The sequence below is a fragment of the Macrotis lagotis genome, chromosome 1 (genome assembly GCF_037893015.1).
Source record: "Macrotis lagotis isolate mMagLag1 chromosome 1, bilby.v1.9.chrom.fasta, whole genome shotgun sequence".
Classification (NCBI taxonomy): Eukaryota; Metazoa; Chordata; class Mammalia; order Peramelemorphia; family Peramelidae; genus Macrotis; species Macrotis lagotis.
Genome location: NC_133658.1, coordinates 721,337,909 through 721,362,087, shown reverse-complemented (window position 1 = coordinate 721,362,087; position 24,179 = coordinate 721,337,909). Strand labels below are relative to the sequence as shown.

Here is a 24,179-nt window from a genome sequence, read left to right as displayed (position 1 = left end):
CTTCAAGACTCAATTCAAATTCTACATCCTGTATGACCATTCTGCTTCCCATTTGAAAGCTCAACGTCTCAGAAAGACCAGTGGCAGGCTATATACCCTATCAAATTCTGTGCACAGAACAGCAAAGACAAGGAAGGTCTAGAGAAAGCTACAGGAAGATTAAAAACAAAACCAAAATCCCCAACCCAGAATGAGGACCTAAGGTGTCTTGAGGATGACCATGATGACAGTGGTATTGCAACATTCAGACTGGGACACCTATCCATCCCAAGGTCATCCATCAGGGGCTTCCTCAAGGGCCTGGCGTTTTGAATACAGGTAACAGGTACCATAGAGGGCACTAAAGATCTAGCTTTCTGAACCATAAGGATCTAGGGGAAAATTCTCAGCACTGTAAATCAGTGAAGAGACCCTGGTGACTCAGGGTAAGACTAAGCAGAACCAACCAATTCACCCAAAAGCACAAAAGAACAGAACCTGGCCCAGGAATAAAAATCTCAATTCAGGAACTAAATCTGAAGGGATAAGCAAACCAAAGAAAACACCAAAGAATATAAGAAAATATTGTTGATGTAAAGATCTATTCCCCTCAAAAGAGAAAGTAACTATATGACAATTGAAAACAAGGACTTGAAGAAACAGATGTTCCACAAAGTTTACATGAATACTTGGAGAAAATGAAGGGAGACATTAAAAACAGAAGTTCTTGAAGAAAGAACTAGAGAAGTCAAGAAATTGTCTGAGCTCTTCCCAGTTTCCTTCGGAAACATTAAATTAAGACTCTCAACATATTTTGGAGTTACAGAACCCACAAATGACAGAGGGGAAACATTTTTTTCTAGCCCAAGACAATTTAGGAGGACTTTGGAATACTGCCTTTGACTCTACTACTATCTCCTCTTAGCAAATAGTCTTTGCTCTGTGTTTCTGGGACATTGTTCTCTTCTAGTTCTCCTCTCCAACTGTTCCTTCTCAGGATACTTTGATGACTGATCATTCACATCAGTCATTAACTATGAGAGCTTACCCCAAGACTATTCTGGTTCTCTTTATTCTCTACACTTTCTTGGTGATTTCATTAACTTCCGTAGATTTTATTATTATCCCTAAGTGTACAAATCTTAGCTCTATATATTCAGTCTTAATCTCTCTCCTAAACTCTAGCTCCATATCACCAACTGCCTCTAAGTCACTCTAACTCCATTTACCCAAAAGAGATCTTTTCCCCTTCCCAATCCATCCCTCATCAAAAATGTTCTAATTTCCTAGCATGTGCCAAACACTTTGTTAAGTATTTTATATGTTATCTCATCTGATCTTCACAACCACCCTAAGAGGTAGGTACTATTATTATCTCCATTTTACAGATGAGGAAACTGAGGCCAACAGATATTATATGTTATACTTTCTACTGAATCACTTAGCTACGTTATGGTCAAGGGCATTCACTCTTTTTAGTCACCCAGGTTCTTGACCTCAAACTTGATGCATCACTGTCTATCACTTGTCAAATCTTTTTTCTGTCTCAAATACAGCTCTTGATTCATCCCTCATTCTTTCCACACCTACTCTAGTTAAGACCCTCATCACCTTTTGACTAAATGATTGCAATGACCTCCTTTTTGGTCTCCTTGCCTGAGGTCTTCACCCACTCTACCTCATCTTCTATTCAAATGCTAAAGTAATTTTCCTAAAGTACACATCTGACCTTGTCACTCCCTTCTACTCAACAACCTACAGAAGTTCTCTGTTTTTTAGGATCCAATATAAATCCCCGTTTGACATTTAAAGCTGTAGTCCCTTTTTACCTTTTTCAGGCTTCTTACACTTCACTCACCTTCTCACACCTTGCAACCCAACCATAACAGGTCTACTCCCTGTGTTACACATGTGACACCCCAACTTCTGTCTTGTCTCCATTCCTTAGCACTAGCCATCCTTCATCTTGGAATGCCCTCCTTTTTCACCTCCATTGCTTGATATCCCTGGTTTCCTTCAAGACTATGCTCAAGTCTTTTCTGAAATCTTTCCTAGTGCCCCAGATGCTTGTGCATCTCTTCCCAAAGACATCTTGTATTCATTCTGTGTATCTTAAAAGATGTTTTGAAAAGCACTACAGAAATATGAAGTACAATTAATGGTGTTGCCACTAATCATCTGAGAAAGGTTGTCATCTGGCCTTTGAGGGCTCATGGAGCAGGCTATTCCATTTATTTATCAGTTATGTGAGCAAATGGAGGTGAAATTTGCTTCCTGTATCTTCTTTTTTTTAAGGTTTTTGCAAGGCAAATGGGGTTAAGTGGCCTGCCCAAGGCCACACAGCTAGGTAATTATTAAGTGTCTGAGACCAGATTTGAACCCAGGTACTCCTGACTCCAAGGCCGGTGCTTTATCCACTACGCCACCTAGTCTCCCCACTTCCTGTATCTTCTACTCATTGGTTATATCTCTATTCTATATCTATTTCAAACATTTGAAAATAGAGAGCATGTCCCATACCATCTGGAGTCTTATTTAGTTCCTTCAATAGTTTCTTATATGACATGATTTTCTCCCCATCCCAGTCACCAATGGCTTTAAAAAATGTAGACACGGTTCCCAGAACTCAGTACAAATCTATAGGTGCTATCTAACCAGAGCATAATATAGAGTATGACTCTTATTTTCATTTGTCTGGACACTAAATTTTGAGTAATGGAGCTTCAAGATATATCAATTTTTTTTTCAGTCATGACATACCCTTGACTTATACTGTGCACGCATACAAGTTAAAATCACAGTCTCAATTTCTGTATTTTATTGATGAGGAAATAGACTAAAAAAAAAAAAGTTGAATTACCCAAAGTTACCCAGATAGAGAGTGTCAGAGTTAGGATTTTAATCTAGGTCCTCTGACTCCAGACAGAATACTATTGCAGTAAGTACTGAGCAATTTTTTTCTAAAGTAACTATTCAAGTTTTGTCAAAAGCATATATAATTTTTCTTAAGCACAAGAAACTAACCTATGAGGGACTAGATCAATGGAACCATCTCTTGGGCTTTCATTAAAAGGTCTCTGTAGGTATGGTTTGGAGTCTTCCCCTCTGATTATATTTTCATTCTTAGCTGAAATTTAAAAGAGAACAATATAGGCTCTTTTTATTAATAAATCACTGACAGAATGGCTACTAATCAAATGCAGAAATTCTAATCTGGAATGCAGTTGTCACGTTTCATTCAATACAATGCTTTTTTTATTCAATCAAAAGGAATCTACAAATTTTTTCTTCAAGAACATTTAAATGAATCAGAATGAATAAAGCTTGAAATTTGAATTGAAATCAAAGGTTTATAAAGTAAAACAAAAGGATACTACATGCTACAGCTGGCTATCTTCCAACCTGATTCTATCTAGAGTAATTCTAGAACAGCTGATGATGTGACATATTCAAATGACTAATGAATCCAGGAAAAAAAATCAAGCTCTGGTTTTCAGGTGAGTGTCTTGATCAGGGAAAATGTGCATGAGTCTGCAATGGACAGCTGCACTGTCAAACTATATTTAAGAGATTCATCACAGCTGCCTAGCCCAAGAGCAACTCCTGTACAAGAATGGGTTATAAATGTGAAAGTACTTTGAACAGGTGCTAGAAAGCAACTGTTCCATTCCCACTACAAGAATGGTCTTGCAGAAGGGGGTTTTTGATCAGTGGTTAGACATTACTAGGAAGAGAAGAGCTTGGAGACTGGGAAGTTTGCAACATCTTGGAATGTTACCAAAGCAGGTTCTATAATCATATTCAGAAAATTAAAGGACCAGATAAGTCAATGAAGTATACAAATTAAATCAATGCAAACTGTTTCTTAAAGCCCAATTTTTATGGTTTTTCAAGAAGAGAGGCAAAGAGTACTTTTGTTTGTGAGTTTTTCCTAACTTAGGTACCACAGGCTTGGAAAGCTCATTGACAGCCATCAGTGAACTCTAGCAGAGATAAAGTTAGGAAATTGATTTTCATGCATATCAAAATGGCAAATAAAACAGTCAATGAAACCATTTAGATAATGGATATATTAACAATGGAATTAGAAAATCTAAATTTTAATTATAATTTTTACTAACTGGATAATTTTCATGAAGCCTGATTCACTTAAATGTAAAATGAGGTTGACAGGTAAATTGTTGATTTTTAAAAGAGCGAAATGAGACACTGTATATGAAGATGTTTTGAAAAACAAAGTATTATATAAATAGGGCATTAATGAGATAATGCTTCATATTTACTCATATAAGCTCACAGTGACATAGTACGAGGGTTCAAAAGAGGAAAACCTGTATTTTACCTTCTACTCTTGTCACGTGTTAATGGAATGATACAGGACATGTAGAAAAGGAGATCTTTTTTCTAATAACCTAAGTTAATTTCCTTCTAAGGGAACTCCAAACTACTGGGGTTGTACCATAAAGTTGGAGTCTTACATAGGTCCTCTGAAGATGGAACTCACTAGAGAGAAGGAGAATCTTATGTTTGTTATGGGCTCCTGTAAGTCCTTTGTGTTTTTTTTCTGCATTCTTTCAGTGGGGTAAAATGAAGGGTGAAATAAAATATATGGAGCCTTCTACCCAAATCTTTTTCAAGTTATCCTATGAAGAAGTATCCACACATCGAACTAGAAATCTGGGTAACCAGTTCCTCCATTAATTTTGACTAGAACTTTAGAGAAACCAGATAATCTTTGAAGCAGGGGTTTTTAACCTTTGATTAAGAAATACTTTTAGAACTGTATTATTGGTAATTCTGTGTATTTTATTTTATGCATTTAAAAAATTCTGAGATAAACTTTCACCAGACTACATTTTGTCCATGACGCAAAAGAGATAAGGCCTCTTATCTACAGGGTTCAGTTTCTGATCTGACAGAGGAAGGGATTGGATTAGACAACCTTCCAGTGAGACTCTGGCTTTATGGCTTTGTATAGTATACACTGTGTACAATGTAAGTGTTCTATAAAAATTATATAGACATGCCAAATATTAATAAGATACCTATTTCAGAAATTAGATGCCATTTTAAAGATATAATAAGATATGTTTTAACTTCTGGAAATAAATTTTTCCACTTACCTGTTTTTGAGAAGAAGGTTTTCCAATAATTTAGTACAATACTCATTTTTTCCATTGTTAGTGGTTCTGTTAAAATAATATCTGCTCCATGGCCTGAAATACAATCTAAGAATCTTTGGATTAAAAACTTATCTAGCAGTTTTCATTTGGTGAGAAAACAAGACTACCAGAGTGGCACATACCTTCAAAATTTTCAGGGATTATAAAAACAAACAGCAAGTGTATGTTTTTCTTTTTGCCAAATCTGAAGAGGAAAAACACTAGTTAAAATGACAAAAAAAATCACCATTTTAAAATTTCAGAAACTTAGTTTATCTACAATGAAAGAAGAATGACTTTCATAGGATGCTCTGCAATCTTAAAATTAGGATATCATGGTAAAATCTCATTGGGTCAGACTCCTTTTTAATTCAAAACCCATGATAAAACTAATATGGATTAAGCTGAAGTTTGCTCTTCTTATTTAGAAAGAGAAAAGAAAACATTTCTAACAATAAAGCAAATAAGATTTTAGGGGAAATGTTTAAAATGCCATATTTAAAGATTTTTTTTAGGCATTAAGAATTGATTGTTGGAATATATATAATTTATGTGCTCATTAGGAGCCTTGGGGCCTCTGAAAGAACTTTCTCTGCATTCTACTCCTGGTGCTGCTACCAGCTACTCTGTTAACCTTGGGCAAGTCATTTAACTTATCCTCAATTTATTTATCTATAAGATTCTGCTGTCTTCAACTAAATGATCTCTTAGGTCTTTTCAGTTAGACAGAAGCATGATTCTATATCATGATTCCATGATTCAAAACTCCCTGAAACACCTCTGCCAGACAACATTGCTAATATACTTTTTGTTCTCAATGACTCGCACAACATTTGGCACATATGTTCTAGGAGGTTAAGGTAGTTATTGACTGATTTTAGTCATTTTATTTATTTGAAAGTAACAAAAAGACAGGAAAACCTGAATTCAACTCCAGCCTTAAACTCTTATTAGCTGTGTGACCCTGAGCAAGTCACTTAACCCTACTGACTTCAGTTTCCTCATCTATAAAATAAGCTGGAGAAGGATGGAAAACCATTCCAAGTATCCTTGCCAAGAAAACCCTAAATAAGACCACAGCCAGACACAACTGAAATGACTGAACAACAAACTGACATTTCTTTAAAAAAAGATTCTGTCATTAATTAACTTTTCACTAATTCAGACTGATTTCCCTTAAATACTGTAACATGATATTTAACTCACAGGCATCAATTCAAATTGGATTCTATTCCTTGAGAAGAAAAGAGCCCTTATGTTTAAGAATGGTTAATTATAAATAATGAGACAGAAGATATATAAAAATTATTCTGATTACAAGAGAAAGGTCACATCTTAGCGAATACAACCTTGGTCTTGGAGTTAGTAGAATAGAGTTTGAATACTTCTCAGGATGCTTACCCAAATCTTTAACCTTTCTCAGCCTTATCTTCCCCCCCAACTCATTCCTCATTCAAATTTGCCTATTTCTGTTGGTGATACCACCATCTGTCTCATCCCTGAAGTCAAAATATTACTATCATCACTCTTTCCTTTCCCATTACACTCCCATTTCCCATTAGTTTTCAAGTCTTGGTGACCTGTTTTCACAGTATCTCTCACATTCATCCTCTTCTCTTCATTAATGTAACTACCACCCTAGCCAAGTCCTCATCACTTCTCCCCTGGACCTCTGAAATAACAAAGATCCTAACTTATCTTTTTCTAGTCTCTCCCCTCTCCAATCCATCCTTCAGAGAGAAACCAAGGTAATTTTCCTTAGGTTCAAATCCCACTGTCCTGCTCAAAACTCTTTTTTTTTAGGTTTTTGCAAGGCAAATGGGGTTAAGTGGCTTGCCCAAGGCCACACAGCTAAGTAATTATTAAGTGTCTGAGACTGGATTTGAACTCAGGTACTCCTGACTCCAAGTCCGGTGCTTTATCCACTATGCCACCTAGCCGCCCCTTGCTCAAAACTCTTTAGCAACTTCCTATTACAACTAAGATAAAATACAAGCTTCCCAATCTGTTATTTAGGGTCCTTTAAAAACCTGGCCCCAACCAACGTGGTTGGAGGTTTTGCATTACCTTCTTAATGCATGAGCCAATGAGGTTATTCCTGAAACTTAACATTCAACTGTCACCTCCAAGCTTTTGCACAGGTGACCTTCCCTGTCTCCTAGGATTCATGCTGCACTTTAAAGGAAACCATCTCTCTTTTTCAAAGCATTCCTAGGTCCCTGCCATTTAAAGCTGTTTAATTCTTACATTTATATGTTTTCCTACTGGTAGGTTAAAGTAAGCTCTCTGAGGGCAGGACTGTTTTCTTTTATCTTTTTATTCCCCAGCATTTAACATGTAAGTAGGTCTTCAATAAACATTTGGTAAATTGAGTGGGATATGATCAACACTAATTGATTAAAAATTTAATTAATAATATTCATAGCAGCTCTGTTTGTGGTGACAAAGAAATGGAAATTGAGTAAGGTCCGTCAGTTGGGGAATGGCTTAGCAAACTGTGGTATATGTATGTCATGGACCACTATTGTTCTATTAGAAACCAGGAGGGATGGGAATTCAGGGAAGCATGGAAGGATTTGTATGAATTGATGCTGGGCGAGATGAGCAGAACCAGAACATTGTACACCCTAACAGCAACATGGGAGTGACAATCAACCTTAATGGATTTGCTCATTCCAACAGGGCAACAATCAGGTACAATTTGGGGGAATCTGCAATGGAGAATACCATCTGTATCCTGAGAAAGAATTATGGAGTTTGAACAAAAACCAAAGACAATTAGCACCTTTAATTTTAAGAAAATGTTATCTTATTAAGTAATTTTGCTATATCTCATATTTTATATTTCATCCTTAAGGATATGATTTCTCTCTTATCACATTCAACTTAGATCAATGCATACCATGGAAACAATGTAAAGACTAACAGACTGCCTTCGGGGGGGGGGGAGATTAGGGGGAAAAACTGTAAAATTCAAAATAAAATCTTTCTAAAAAAAGAAATAAAAAAATTTTAAAAATTTAATTAATTTTAAAAATTAGTATGCATTTATTAATCACCTACTACATAAGCACCATGCAAAATTTTTTACAAATATCTCATTTGATCCAAGTAACATTGCATTCCACTCCTAATACACTACTCATCTTTGCCAAGCTATAAAATTTCAGTGTTGGCTTGGTGGCTGGATTTCTATTTTCTGCCATCTTTCTTTGATTTGTAGTAATTCTATAAGCTTCTGGAGGGCAGGATTTCTGTTTGTCATTCTGCTTGTATTTAGGTCAAGAGTTCTATGACCAATTCTTGGACCTGACCAGTAAAGTGAAGTTCAGAAGAGCATGGCAATAAAAGGCAGGTCTTTTACTTCTTTGACTATGGCAACTCTAAAATAACATGCATTAAGTCATAATAGAATTGTATTGATAAAATCACAAGTCAATTAAAATAAGAGTTATCACCTGCATTGAAGGAGTGAATTTTCAAAGACCCTTGAAACATTCAAGTGCAGCCAGTCCTGCCATCATGCTTGTTTTGAACATGGAATTTGTTCCAGTGTGATAAATTAAGGGAATAATTTCAATGTAATGCAAATTTATTTGGGCATGATTTCCTCAGCAAGAAACAGAAAAGTAAACCCACTGCATCAAACATAAAGTGTTCCTATCTCAAACATCTATCAGCATCTTCAGTTCACTAGAGGTGTCATCCTGAAAGGTTGGATGACAGTATTTAAGAGTAACTCATAAAGTACAGATGTCCACTTCCACAAGTGGAAACTTCAGATCTTTTTTTGAGATAAAGGAACATTTTTATTTTATATATTTTGATGTAGAAAGAGTTGTGGGCAGAGGGGGCAGGTCTGAACCACAAAGACTATCTTTTAAACTGAGGTGCTGGCCCCCCCGCCAATTATTGCTCTTTCAATGTTGCCAGTCTGAGGGCACAGGGTAAATAATCCTCTAGGGGCAGCTAGGTGGTGCAGTGAATAGAGCACTGTCCTTGGAGTCAGGAAGACCTGAGTTCTAATTCAGCCTCACATATTTAACCCCATTTCCTTAAATAAATAAAACTAAAAAAAAAATCATCTAAAGTTTCAGATGCTGCCACTATTTATTGTAACTTTTATGTATTTCTTATCCTTTAAACATATATGTGTATAGTTTGCTTACATAAATATGAATGTATTTGCTTTTTATTGTTTTTAACAACTTTAAGGAATGTATATAGCAGAACTCAAAGTACAAGATATGATTTAGTCATGACCATCGTGAGGAAAGAAATGAACCTATTGCTTTTACTATATTCTTATTTGCATTATAATTTCTATATTAGAGTTCTTGCATTATTGTCCCAACTAGACTAAAAGTTCTCTGAGGACTGGGACTCAAATCATTCATCTTAATTTCCCTGGCCAAGTATAATGTCTAAAAATATAGCAGTTGCTTATTAATAAGTATTTTTGAATGAATAGATGAATGATTAGGTAGCAAAAGAGAAACAACTGTGAAGAGATGAGTTGCATACTTGGAGGAATAATAATGGGACCTTTGTTCCAACTTTTGAAATAATCATGGTTTTTACAATTCAGAAAAAGTAATGCTAAGAAATTTCCTCTCAGAAATATTTTATGCATGAAAATTTTCAGTTTCCTTACTTCAAAATATCCTTATGTAGTTTTCCAAAAGAATTGGATGATCATAGTTGCTTGGAACACATACTAAATTGTGACAGATTTGTACACACGGATTTATCTACACTAGGTTCAGATTAGGAACTTGAAAGCAGAATCAACACTTTGGTTTTTGGGGCTTTAGTACACAATCAACTACCAGACTGCCTACGTAGACTATAGATTGTAGATTTGGAAGCAGACAAATTCAATAATCAATTGTGTTCCCAGAATCCAATATTCTGCTCATTAACTCAGCTGTTCAATCATATTCTCTCCTATATCATTATGTTATATTAGGCACCAGGGTTTTCTAGTTTCCAGGGGCATCAAGATAAAACCTAGTTCCAATATATTAATTATTGCTTTTTAAAGGTCTTGAATCTTCTTTTGTCTTTGTCAAATAATTTACTATTTTTCTTCTTAGACAAAATTTAATCTGAGAGTCTAAGTGTACATAAAAAAATTGAATAACTGAATGGCACAGTGGAAAACATGCAGGATCTGCATCAAAGAGCCCTGAGTTCAAATCCTGCTTGCCAATCTTGCATCTATCCAACTCATTTATTGGTCTGGAAATGTTTCTTCATCTATTAAATGTAAAGGCCTGGAAAGATGACCTTTGACATCTCTTTGGGATAATACATACACATACATACATAGACATACCCATATATAAAATGCTACAATCTATGACTATATAATTTGCAATTCTAAAAATCTGTAATTTTTTTTCCTTGATGGTGGTAGTATATGCATCAAGTTTAAACTCAAGGTGGTTTAAATATAAATATTTTTATGGGCAAAAAAGTATTCATTAACATGAAAAGCCAGACATTTAACTTTTCAAATACAGCACATATATCCCAATTATTCACAGTGGCTATATACCCTCTTCTTGGCTGGATCCCTCCTCCCTGGAGCTGGATTTTTGTTCTAAAATATTTTTCTATTAGTTTTCCTAAATTCACGAAATAAGGTAGACTCTTTATTACTTCAAGATCAAAAATTTTTTTTTAGGTTTTTGTAAGGCAAATGGGGTTAAGTGGCTTGCCCAAGGCCACACAGCTAGGTAATTATTAAGTGTCTGAGACCGGATTTGAACCCAGGTAATCCTGACTCCAAGGCTGGTGCTTTACCCACTTATGCACCTAGCTGCCCCAAGATCAAATTTTTTAAAGAAGCATTAAATATCTGTAGTGCCCAGCTTGCATAATTAATTGTTGTGCACTAGCTGAATAAGAGAACCATATTAATAGTTTGTGATTTCTAAGTTTATAATTGAAAAAGATTTTATGGCTCTCAAAGTCCCCATGAAGCAAGAGAAATGTGGCACCTCACCTTTCATGGTATTTAGATGGACTTCATGGGATATAAGTTTGTGTTCTGAATTAAGAGAGACTTTCTGGATCTAATTACCTTGAAGTGATGAAGTGAAAAGCTCACTTCTTCCTAAGAGATGTGTGGGAGGAGAATTAAAGCCTCGAGAATTGCCATGCTACCTTTTCCTGGTCATATCTGGGATTTGAAGCCATGAAGGCCAAATTTAGCTTTGTGGTCTCTGACTAATCACTTCTTTTCTATAGGAAATGAGAGGATAGACAAGAGGATCCCTTTCCACTTTTCCCATAAATCTCTAAATAATTTTTACATCTAAGATAGTGCAGACAAAAGTCCAGAGAAAGTAAGATGACCTAAGGCAGAGATCTCAAACTTAAATTTCTGAGTTAAGAGCAGCTAAATGGCCCAAAAGATTGAGCATTGAATTTGAATTATGGAAATTGTGAGTTTATATTCTGCTTTAGATATTTACTGTGTGACCCTGAGCTAGTCACTCTGCTTCTCAGTTGTAAAATATAATATATACCTCCAGCTGCTGTGAGGATAAAGTGTGGTTAATATTTGTAAAATTCTTTGTAAACCTTTCAATGCTAGCTATTACAGTACTCCATCGATTTGCATTGCTGCTATCTACAATAATCGATTACCTACTTCAGAGATCCAAATATATACCACATATTCTTTCCCTCCCACTTCTTCACAACCATATAACCTACATTACTAAATAATATCTCTTCGAAATAGGAAAATTTAACACAGGTATACAATGAAAATAATTTAAAATTACCATAAATAAACATTTAGTATTAAAAATACCTACAGGAGCAGCTAGGTTGCACAGTGGATAGAGCACTGACTCTGGAGTCAGGAATACCTGAGTTCAAATCTGGCCTCAGACACTTAATAATTACCTAGCTGTTCGACCTTGGGCAAGCCACTTAACTCCATTTGCTTGGCAAAAAACCTTAAAAAAAAAAGGACCTCCATACCTTTCCTGAAATTCAAATAACGATGTTTTAATTACTTCATATTGTTTTGATATTGTCACTTCTTGTTCTCTTAATTAGAGTGTGATTACAGACCATACTCAAATTTTCTACAAATCATAATTAAGGGGAAAAAAGGACAGCCTATAAATTAAGACAAAATTAATCTGAAGTGACAGAGGGTTACATAGTATCAAAAGAGGAACGTGGAAGTAGACATTTGAAGTGATTAAAAGGAAGGATGCATACTAGTTCTCATCAATCACATAAGACTTGAGTTTCTATTAGGAATGTGATAACTCCATCACAGAATGCATGATAAAGAAAAAGATGAGGCATTGCCCCCAAAAATGGATTTTGAGAAAACATATTTTACATCTTTTTTTTTTTAAGGCAATGGGGTTAAGTGCCCCAAGGTCACACATAAGTGTCTGAGGCCAGATTTGAACTCAGGTACTCCTGATTCTGATTCCAGAGCTGGTGCTCTATCCACTGCCTTGAGAAAATATATTTTAAAGAAAGAAAATATGGACTGAAACAGGATAGTGTTTTTCAGGAAATTTATAGAAAAAGTATGCTTCTGATATAGTGAAAAGAGGAAAGCTACTGAATGAAACCACTGTGAAGGCATAGGAAATTCTTATCAACTCAGATTTTTTAAATGACATTAGGAAAAGGTTGGATCATTGATGACACAAATCTGTGGTAAAGCCCCATGGAATGGCATAAGAAGCATTAAATCCCTGAAGGTCCTAAGGTTTACGAATATCAATACAAACAAAATCTCTATAAGGTTCAAAAGAAAGATAGGAAAAAAACATGAAGTAGTTATTAAAGAAAGAATAGAACTAGTCCTTAGGTGATAACAGATAATGGGGAGAATGCTGAGCCCTTGGTTCTTGTCTACAAGGATCTCTCATTAAACAGGAAAAGCATGCACAGAGAGAAAAATGCCAAAAAATACACATAAAATAAGAATTCAGGAAGAATAGATGAGCACTGACAACAAATAACTATAAAAATATGGAAAGGCTTTAAAAGTCATGAGCTAAAACTTAAAGGGAATTAGTCCTTTTGAGAAGTAGCTAAGAGGCAGGAGAGCCTTCCAGGGATGGCTGAAAGCACATGTAAAACCTTGCAGGAGACTGGGTGCTATGTAAAGAGATCATAGGTTAAGAAATAGAAAGGGTCTTAGTAATCTTCTCTTTTTACAAATGAGGAAACTGAGTCTCAGGGAGGTTAAGTGACCATTTGAACTTGGTTCCTTGGAAAACAAATCCAATTCTCTTTCCACTGTTACTATACTACAAGAAGACCAAGGTGGTTACACTAGTTTGCATGAGGTAGAATAACGTGAAACAAGTCTAGAGATGTAGGTAGTGTCATATTGTAAAAGGTATTAAAATATCAAACAAGTAGAGTTTGAACACATCTACTTTAAGAATTGGCTGGTCTATTAGTAGTTTTGGAAGCTATCCTTTTTGGGGTTTTTTAATCTTTTTTTTTTTTTTTAAACAAGGAATGATGAGGATATCAAGTGACTTGGCACTGGTCTTCAGGCCTCTCCAGGTTCTACTGGTAATACTCTGGACTTTCTCTACTATGCTCAAGAAACCTCCTCACTCAAGAAGTTCTATATATCCCCTAGATTTTCACATTGGATATATCTAGGTCTATGCCCTCCTTCTCCATTTGGCTGGTTTATCCCAGAACCTCTATTTTTTTAAAAGTTGTTTTGGGTTAAGTGGCTTTGCACAAGGCCACACAGGCAATTATTAAGTGTCTGAGGCTGGATTTGAATTCAGGTACTCCTGACTCCAGGGCCAGTGCTCTATCCACTGCACCACCTAGCTACCCCAAGAACCTCTATTTTAAGGAAAACACATAGGTCAGCCATGTTTTCATTTCCCCTCAGGTCCCCATTATTGAATTACTGAACTTTCTATTTTTCAGTTTATATTTTTCAGCTCAATTTTATGTGTATTTTTTCCTGCTAGAATGGAAGCTCCTTAAGGGCAGGGATTTTCTTTCTCTTTGTATTTGTTTTCTCAACACTCAGCACATGGTAACTGCTCATCAAATGGTCTTACTTACTTTGTTCAATGTCTACACAAGTACCATAAATGCTTACTTATGATTTCCCAGTTGAAATGCACTTACAATAGAAAACACCTATCATCATGCATACCAGACAACATCTCTAATGTGCTAAGATTTTCCCCAAAAACTCTTTCTTGCCTCATTCATAAAAGCAGTTTAGATTGTTATGACAGCAAAATGAAAGGTAGCATGAAGTATCTTTTTTTTATTGTTCCTTGGTCTTACCCAAAGGATAGAAGAACTCTATAATGAGGCAGAACTTAATCACTTCTATCTTTTCAAATGATCATTAGAAATATCGTATGACTAAATTTCTTTCCAAAGGAGAAATAAGGGTTTCTGTAGCCATCCTAATTGACCATGCTCTATTTTAGACAATTATTGATAAACTATCACATGATAAAGGGATGCTGTCTATATTGTTCTGACAAAAAGTTAAGTGGCCTGGAGTGACAGTAGCCAACTTTTCCCTCTGCAGTATAATCCCTATGATATCACCACATGGACCCTCTTACCTTTAGGATAGGAAGGTTTAGCCCTATCAGTTCAACCTAAATTCCCCCAGTTTATTCTGTGGGAAGGGGTAAATTTGCAATGCTTGTTTGGGATGACTTCATAGGAGCTCTGGGAGTATCAAAGTACCACAGCCAAGTCTCAAGAAAAAACATTTCGGTCTAAATCTCTTGAAGGACTCAGACCCCTTAGAAAATAGCTTAAGGACAAATTACCCCACCTATCCTTTGATTCCTCAGTCCCTTGGAACTAGCCTGTGTCAGCTCATAAGGCTTTAAGATGGAACAGGGATATTGAAACTGCTCTGACTTGGGCCTAAAGAATAATATTAATAATAGTTTTATATATAACATAAATAATGCTTTAATCCCTGCTTTCAATCCAGAATTCTCCCCCCCAAAACAAAGAGAACTCTTTAACAACAGGATATTACCTCCCCTTGCTTTCCAAAAAAAAAAAAAGTCCATTTCTTGGCCAATCTGGTCTACAAACATAGATTTGACTCCATATACTAGAAGCTTGGACACCCAATTTTTATATTTAGGAGGCAGTGACAACTAATAAGTCAATGCTAAGATGTGTCCTAGTATAATATTAAGCTTTAATTAATGAATCATAATAATATAGTTTTATCATTTAATTTGATTTTGCATTCTTCTATCAATAGTTTATAAATGCTTTCCTGGAATAGCTATTGGATTCATAGAAACATTTGCTATAAACAACTAATTATTTCCCCCCACCTAATTACTTTTCATTTTTTTAAAGTAGAACAGATAACTTATATAATAGCATAAGGCAAAATTTTTTTATCAAGAAATAACCTGCTTACTTTTATTCATCTTTTAAAATTCATCTTTTAAAATTTTACCTAATTAATTTGATAGCTTCTAGTTCCTCTGTAGTTGGCAATGAATTCATCTTCAGGAAAATCATGTTGAATGTGAAGTCATCCAAAAAGACTGAAGCACTCTTCACATCACTAATGGTGATTGTGATTTCGGCTGTATTTGAAAACAATCTTTGTACAATTTCAGCCAGGTTCCCAACAGCCACATCTCCAACTAATAAGAGGTCGATTTCTGCCTAAAGGAGATGGGGTGGGGTAGTGGAGAGGGGAAATGGGAGAAAATACAAACAACACACAATTAATACGGGGTCTGAGAGAAGATTCACAACAATCGATGAAGAGAAAAATAAATGATACAAACACAGACTTCATTAAAGTAGGCTATTTCTAATATTTCTAGTAATTTCCCTAACAAAAACTGAGTAGTTGTTTTTGCAAATATCTACTTTTTACAGAATCACAAAGTTGGAAAGGATCTCAGTGGCTAAGTTATCCAACCCATACCTGAAACAGAATTCCCTCTAGATACTTGATGAATGTTCATCCTAGCTTTGAGTGGAAATCTTCAATGTTGGGTAATCTTCTGAGGTGAACTAGTCCACCTTTGACTAGCTCTAATTTTTAGAAACGTTTTTTCCTTATATCCAGCCTAAATTGCCTCTTTACGATGAGATTCCATTCTCTAGATCCTCTGTTTTTAGTTATGTCCTTTCTGGACAAGCAGAAGTCTAAACCCTCTTGTAGGTGTGTGATGTTGATTTTTTGTCCTTCATTCTTGAAGAGGACCGTGACATCATTGGGAAGATGATGTTATAACTTGCACATGAACTGGATTGGAGTGAGTGAGGGCTGTGTAAAGTCACAGCACTCTCTCCTTTGGAGTTATCTGGGCTCAGTGGCCAGATATTCATCAAGCCAACTGGTGATGGTTCTCGATGAAAGGCAATCAGGGTTAAATGACGCGTCCAAGGTCAAACAGCTACTAAGTGTCAAGTGTTTGAAGGCTGATTTGAACTTGGGTCCTCCTGACTGTTAGATTAGTCTATGAATCCTCAGAAGATTGTGATTCTGTCATTAAAGGAACTCAAAGCCTGTAGATGTTGTATGTATATGGTTCCAGAATTAAAAAGGGTATTAACACACACATACTTTAAACATATAATAGATGTTATCATAAACCAAGGGGCAGCTTAGGTGGCTTGGAATCAGGACTACTCAACTTCTTGAGTTCAAATCTGGTCTCAGATACTTACTAGCTATGTGACCCTGTGTAAGTCACTTAACCTCATTTGCCTCAGTTTCCTCATCTGCAAAATGATCTGGAGAAGAAGTGGCAAACTTTCTGCTATCTTTGCCAAGAAAACTCATAAGGAGGCCTTGAAGAGTTGGACATGACTGGACAACAACAAATCACTACCCCCAATTTTCTTCTCTCCTTGCTTAACATTCCCAATTTCTTCAAATAGCTCTGAAACTGGGTAAACTTGAGGGTTTTTTTTTTTAACATTCTAGTCCTTCCTCAGATAGTATCCAGCCCATCAACATTTCCTTCCTAAAATGTGGCACCTAGAATAGGATAATCTACATATAGTTTGCCTAGGGCAGAAAGCGACAAAATAATTATAAACCATTCAAACTGTCAAGCCTGGTTAAATCTGGAAGGGGAAGGAATAAAATAGGGGAAAAGGAGGTGACAGATAAGTAGAAATAAACTATATGCAAAAAAGATATATTTATAAACAATTCTCTACTATTGAGAGTAAAACAGTTAATTTAGATTCTCATCTGGAGACAGAAGATCTAAGTTTAAATACTGCCGCTTATGGTAGCTTGGACAAAAGGCTTCAGATCACTTTACTATCCCCAGGCCTCAGTTATGTTTCTAAAATGAAGGTGTTGGTCTAACTGGCCTCTGAGATCTCTTCTAACTCTGGAGCTTGATCCAAGGAGGGGTAAACTTAACCAGTTCAAAAGAAAAAAAAAATGCAGATCGAATATCCAATGCTGATCATTAGTAGAACTAGACTGGTGAATATCCCTGCTCATTCAGTCTGTGCAAACAAGAAAACCCAGTCTCAGATGCAACCTCTCCCCCACCCCTACCCCAAATAACCAAACAAAATAGAAAGAACTTAGCACAATGTCTTAATGTCTTATTTGTGAAATGTGCTCCCAAAATTCTGACTGAAATAAAATTATAGAATAATGGGGCTTTTCCCCGTGCCCCAATCACCTAAAATGGAGGAGCCCAGGTGGGAGATGGCAGGGACCTGCTTCTGGGAGAAGACATTTTGTGTCGTCCTGCCACCTAAAAGGGAAGTTTCTTTCCCTGTTGTGTGGCTGGAGTAGGCAGTATCCCTTAAAAACAGCCCATTAATTGGGGAATGGCTGAACAAATCATAATGTATGCTTGTGATGAATAATATAAAAAATGAACTTGAAGAAATCTTAGAAAAACATGGATAGATTTGCACAAAATAATGAAGAGTGAAATGAGTAGAACCAAGAGAACACTGTATACAGTAACAACAATATTGTTTTAAGAACAGCTTTGGGTAATAAAATCATTTTTATGTATTAAAAAAATATCCAAATTAACTTCAAACGATATATGAAAATGCTATCTTTGTCCAAAGAACTGATAAATACAAATTATGCATAGAATGATTTTGCATATACATATATATATATATATCATACACACATATTTGTATCTATCTAATGGTGGGGGGGAGAGAGGAAAAAATTAATTCACATGAAAACTTTATTATATATTTAAAAGAAATTTAGCAAATTATACATGATAGATTTGCAATTTCATGCGCAAGCATATCTTTTTGATTATATCATGTCATGAAAACCTTTGTTTCATTTCATAAATTAAAAATTAAATAAAAATTTTAAAAAATACCACACCACATTGGGACAATCTCTCTTATCAGCAAGGACTCAAGGAGGTGAAGGTCCTGCTTACACTAAAACTAAACTGAGTATAGGGAAAGGGTCATCATTTCCCCTCTCCCTTTTAAATGTGATGGTAGAACCAAATTGTGGATTTTGGTCTTTTTCAGGGATGGTGTCCTTAATCCCCTGGGAGTTCCCTTGAAGATAGGATTACAGGCTGAATGTTTTTGCCAGCCATCTTAATATCCTGGAAGCCGAGGTGCTGGGATGGAAGCCCAGGGTCTTGGGATGCCAAATAGAACTGGGTTAAACTGAAATTATTCCCCCTCAGCTTTCTTCAGTTTCCCTAGAAACTGAAGTGATAACAAAGGGAGATTATATCTCTCAGATGTTGGGGGTGGGGAACTGCAAATTTATTCTCACAATACCCATTCCTTTGTAAAAGTGATCTGTTAAGTGGTCAAGGGGAATTGGGTTGCAGGGGATCCCTATAATTTGGGGAACATAATTGGCCCAAACATGAGTCAATGATAGAAATGAAGTTCCTCCAATCTCCCTTAAGGGCAATGCTACACTTTGAAGAATAAGAACCAAATTGGTAAAGGTTAAAAAATAATGAGAAAATCCTAAGAACTGAGGAAACTTTTAAGTTCCCAAAATTTCCAAAAATCACAAGATCTTTTTCCCCTCTTCTTTTACATTTATCTTAAAATATTGTTTCCATACGGCTTTACACCTTATTTCAATGTCATCCTAAAAGTGAAAAATCTCTTCAAAAGAAATCACTTGTTTCTTCTCCTGACAATGTAAAAAACCTAAAAACATCAGGAGCCTATTCTTTTTCATGGATTACTTATGCTTTCATTGAATCAGAGTAATAATGTTCTATATAACACCATTTTATAGATTTGCTCTCTTGGAAACACTGGTTATTGAATATATTTTGATAAATATCTTCCGGATTTTTCAGGTTAAGTAGTGGTTAATTTTCATATCTCAAAAGGTGAAAATTCACCATTTTTACTGGAGTATTTGGATAAATTTACAGGAAATAAATTTAGGGCAAGTTTTTTAGATCCTTCTTGCTCAATATAGAGTATATACTGATGCTAACTGGGACCACTCAGAAACCCAAAACGTTAGTACTTCTTTGATTTCATGCCATGTATTTGCATAAGATTTTTAGGAAACTGAGTTATTTTTCTTGATTGAGGGAAAAATGAAAATGACTCAATAAATAGCTTCCTTCTAAATCACAAAAGTAAAGGCAAGGCTACTATGCTACTGACCTTTTATCAAGATATCATTCCACAGAGCTATCTGAAAGCTATCCTATGTCAGGATGAGAATAGTTTACTAAAGTGAGGAAGTCACGCCCTTCAAGGAGTGAAAAGGAAGTCCAACTATTCTAAGAACTAATCTGTGTGGATCTGTTTACTAATACATTTTTCTGTTAGAAACAAAGTTTGACCAGTCTTCAATTCACAGGAACTTCCGTTTGTCAGCTAGCATTCTATTCTTAGATCTGATGAGTCAAGTAAGCCTCTTCAGTCTTAATTGTTATGATTTTAATATATACATGTGTGTATATATAATTAAGAAAACTGATACTGTAAAGTAGAAAGATTTCAGAATAAACCAAAGAACAATCTTCTTAAGGTCTCTGAAGGCAGAAATATAAAACTTTCCATTTATACATAATAATGAAAACAGTCTGTTACCTGGGTAACTATTTAGGCTAGGATCTCATAACTTAGGGTACAAATTCTTTTTTTAATTAATAACTATATTTCAATAAAATTGGTTTTCTTTCACAATCCTATGTATTTCATTTCATTTTATGGGTATATATATATGTATATATATACATATATATATATATATATATGTATATATGCTTTTCCAGGTTGCCAAAGTGATATTTGGCAACAAAAAAAGTTAAGATCCCTTGTTTTAAGTATTCCTGGCCCCTTTTACAAAGATAGGCCCCACTGGAAGGTTAAGTCTAAATAAAAATGATTAAAACCAGACAACTTGTTTGCAGATTAGCTATAATACAAAACAAAGGTAGGATATCAGTTACTGAAATTCAAGCTTGCAGCATATTAGAGGGGGGAAGGCAGGCTGATGTGAGGTGTCTAAGCAGAGTACTTTGGAAAGCAGTGTTAAAATACTTAGAGCCTGAGGAGAGGCAAAAGGGAGGGCTAGATAGTGCCTGGGGCCTATTCAAAGGAACATTCCCTGGAGGAAAGAAATAAGTAGACCATTGTATTTCAGTAATTCATGTTAATCAAATAATTTTCTATCAACTTTAATACAAATTTTTTATTGTTTAAAATTACCTTTTAAGATTCAAGAGCCAGAATAAATCTCACGGAGTTTACAGCTGAGTAAAGTGACGCTCAGAGAGGTTAAAATGTCCTTTAGAGCCCATGTTTCACTCACCTAAAGCTAATTTTTCGACTAACCATACCAACTCTCTAAGAATCAATTTTCCTGCATCCCTGATTATCAGTAAAGGGATTGGAGTGGAGAGGGACAGAAGAGAACAAGCAAAAAGAGCTTCCAGTGAACCTCAGTTTCCTTTTCTGTAAGATGGGAGGACAATATTATTCAGTGAACCAACCTCCTAGACTGTTGTGGTCGAGACAATAATTAAATGCAATTAAATGCTCCCTAAAATGGCAGTTTCCTGAAATTGTCAGCATTCTTTGAAAGATACTTCAGTGAATGCACTTGTGATCAATAGTAACATTTTTAGTATAAACTGACTCGTATAAACACAATCTGGTGCTGATAATGCTAAATGTTTTTCAATTAAGTGAAAATATTTTTTGTCCTTTTTAGAACTTCTATTTTCAAATAAAAATTATAAATTCTCCTCTTGCCTTTTTTTTTTATCATCAAGCAAAACTCTAGTATCCTGAGCTCTGAGCTCGCTGGAACATGCAGAGAGTACTATCTAACCACTAACATTTTTAAAACACTGGATGGTCGTTGGCAATCTGAAGCACACTAAGCCTTTAATTAGTAACAGCAGGTGCTGAAGTGCTTAAAGCAAACTACTCCGGCATTTCACCGAGTTGTTATTTATGTGGTTGTTATCACCACAAACAGCACTGACTCAATCGGCGGCAGCTGCGCCACAATAACCCCTATCCTAAGAGCAAATGCTGGACTCCTGGCTCCCCAAGAGTCAAAGGATTTAAACTTGCCACGCCTGGAGAAACTCCACATGCAGCCCTTTGCCCAAATATAACAAGAAGCTTCAAGTTTTCTCGGAAGACAGAGGCTGGTTCTACCCTTCTGTGCCTACTGCCCAACAACAGTCCTTGGGTTTATAGTAATACTTTTGAATTTAAATGAGTCCACCTCTGTCTTAAATGAAGAAAGACTTGAAGTGTTCGGTCAGGCCCACCCCTCAGTGCTATACTACTATGTTACTTGAAGGAAGGTTCATTATTGGTTGACTTGAAATTTAAAAGCTTAAGAAAATCAAAAAACAAGCTTTAGGAAGCAATTCATTAACATAACGATCTGATGAAAGGTAATTTGGCCAATGGGCAAGCTCTTCTAAATATTATGAAGAAACCAAGCTACCCTATGTTTTTCTACGAAAAATTTGGATTTTTCTAATAATCTAATTGTTTAATCACTGAGGCATAGATTTGGATTTAAGATAAGGAGGATTTCAAGGCTCTCTTCCAATCCAAGATGAAAAGAATAGGAAGAAAGGTCAATGTATGTTCCGGAGTGAAAATCCTAGGAAATAAAATTTTTCAAGCTTTAAAGCCAAGGGATCCATTGAAATCACAAGTTTTTAACTTTTCTATTTTTTTTTTATATTTTTACTTGGTCTCTTTTTTTAAAAGCCGCACCTTGATTTAGGGAAACGGCAGGGCAGGGCCAGGTGAGCTAACGAGTGCGGACATTTTCCTCCTTTCCGCGATCCTGCCGCTGGTGGATCAGCGGGCCCCACCCCGCGGCCCGAGGGGGCCCGCGCCCGCGGGGGCCTCTCCCTTGTCCCTCACGCGGGGTGCCGGGACCCCACGCGGCTCGCCGGGCTCCGGGGCGCCTCCCTCACCACCCCCAGCCTCCCAGCGGCGGGCCCCCGCTGCAGGGAGCCGATGCACGCACCCGAGGGGGCGAGCCCCGGGAGTCCGGGACAAATGGCCCCGGGCCCGGCCGCCCCTTCCCAGCCCCCCAGGCTCGAGCCCTTACCTTGGCCAAGACGCGGTAGCGATCAGCGCTCGTAAGTGAACCCGCCATGACCCCCTCCCCACGTGCTGCGGGGAGCCCGGGCCCCGGCGCTCCCCCGAGGAACTCGGCCCGACGGCGGCGGTCTCTGCGGCTCCCTGGGCCCCCCAGCCCCTGCGGCTGCGGCTGCGGCTGCCCGCGAATGGCTCCTGCCTTTGCAGCTGTGGGCCCTCCCCGCTCGGCTCGCCCTGGCCCAGCCTTAAAGTGGCCCAGACCGAGCTAGCCCCGAGCCCCTTCACACCTGCCGGCCGCGCCTGAGACCGCCGAGAGCAAGGCGTGTCTGTGCAGAGCCTGCTCAGGGGCCGGGCGCCGCGAGCCTGGCGGGCCGGCCCTGCCGCGCGGGCCAGCTTCTGCGAGACGGCGCGGGAGCTGCCCCAACTTCTCCACAAGCCCGGGGTGAGGGCCCTGAGGAGCCTCTCCCGAACCCGGCCGTTTGAGAAATTTCAACCAGTTCCCATTTTTTTTTTTTCAGCTTAGAGAAATTGATACACCGGAGAAAGTAGACTAGGGTGGATACATAGTTAATAAATCCTCATTTAGATTTTTCCTCTTCTACCTGTTTTGTCTTTTCTTCCTTGATGGATGGGGTGAGGGCCGGGACACGGGGAGGAAGTGAGTACCTACCGGTTTAGATTTGCCAGGACTACTTACATAGCCAGTGCCAGCGTGTTTTACCTGAACTGCCACGAGCGGTGGGCTCTGCCCCACATGGTCACAGGCCTAACGTGTGCCACAAGGTCATGGCAGCGCCGTTGTGTGCTTGCAATGTGCAAAGAGGAAGGGGCAGAACTACTCCCTACTCTTCTTGCACCACATGGCTCTACAGGACTTCTCCAGGTCTCTCACCAAATGGTTGGAACTCTTCACCTGGCCCTTCATAGACTAGTGTCACCCTATAGTTCCAGTTAATCGCATATTCTCCCATCAACTATTTTTACTCCAGCAAAACTGCGGTAAACCCACTACCCATTTGTGCCCCACGCTATTCTAATTTCCACGCCAGCTCAAGTTGTTCCCTATGCCTAGGAATGTTCAGCACTCTTCTTTAACTTGTAGAATGCCCATCCTTTAAAGTAGAGGTGGGGAAACCTTTTTTTCTGCCAAGGGTCATGTGGATATTTATAACATCCTCCGTGGGCCGTAACAATTATCAACTTAAAAAACCATTTAATTAATTCATCCTTAAAAAAACTCCTAGATTTATTGAATTTTAAATCCTGCCTGGTTACCTCAACAGTTACATCTCCACCAGTTACTAATGTTGTTGCTCCTCCCTGTTCTCCAACTTTGTTAGAACCTTTCATATGTCTATGATTCTATTTATTAGTTTGTGCATATTTTAGTTCTTTATTTTATTTTTATATATTTTAAATAAATATTTCATATTTATTTTATATCTTTACTGATATTTTATGTTT

At 37.1% G+C, this 24,179-nt stretch overlaps 1 protein-coding gene across 1 annotated transcript in view; it reads right to left on the bottom strand.

The window, feature by feature from the left end:
• Positions 1-23,086, bottom strand: part of SOHLH2 (spermatogenesis and oogenesis specific basic helix-loop-helix 2) — a 54,110-nt gene extending 31,024 nt beyond the window's left edge. The window contains exons 1-5 of the mRNA XM_074216026.1: positions 22,726-23,086; positions 15,622-15,836; positions 5,285-5,346; positions 5,103-5,207; positions 3,004-3,106 (exon numbers count right to left, since the gene is read on the bottom strand). Coding sequence (XP_074072127.1) covers positions 3,004-3,106; positions 5,103-5,207; positions 5,285-5,346; positions 15,622-15,836; positions 22,726-22,773 — 533 coding nt within the window. The 5' untranslated portion in view covers positions 22,774-23,086. The remainder of the gene's footprint in view (positions 1-3,003; positions 3,107-5,102; positions 5,208-5,284; positions 5,347-15,621; positions 15,837-22,725) is intronic.
• Between the last annotated feature and the right edge of the window lie 1,093 nt (positions 23,087-24,179).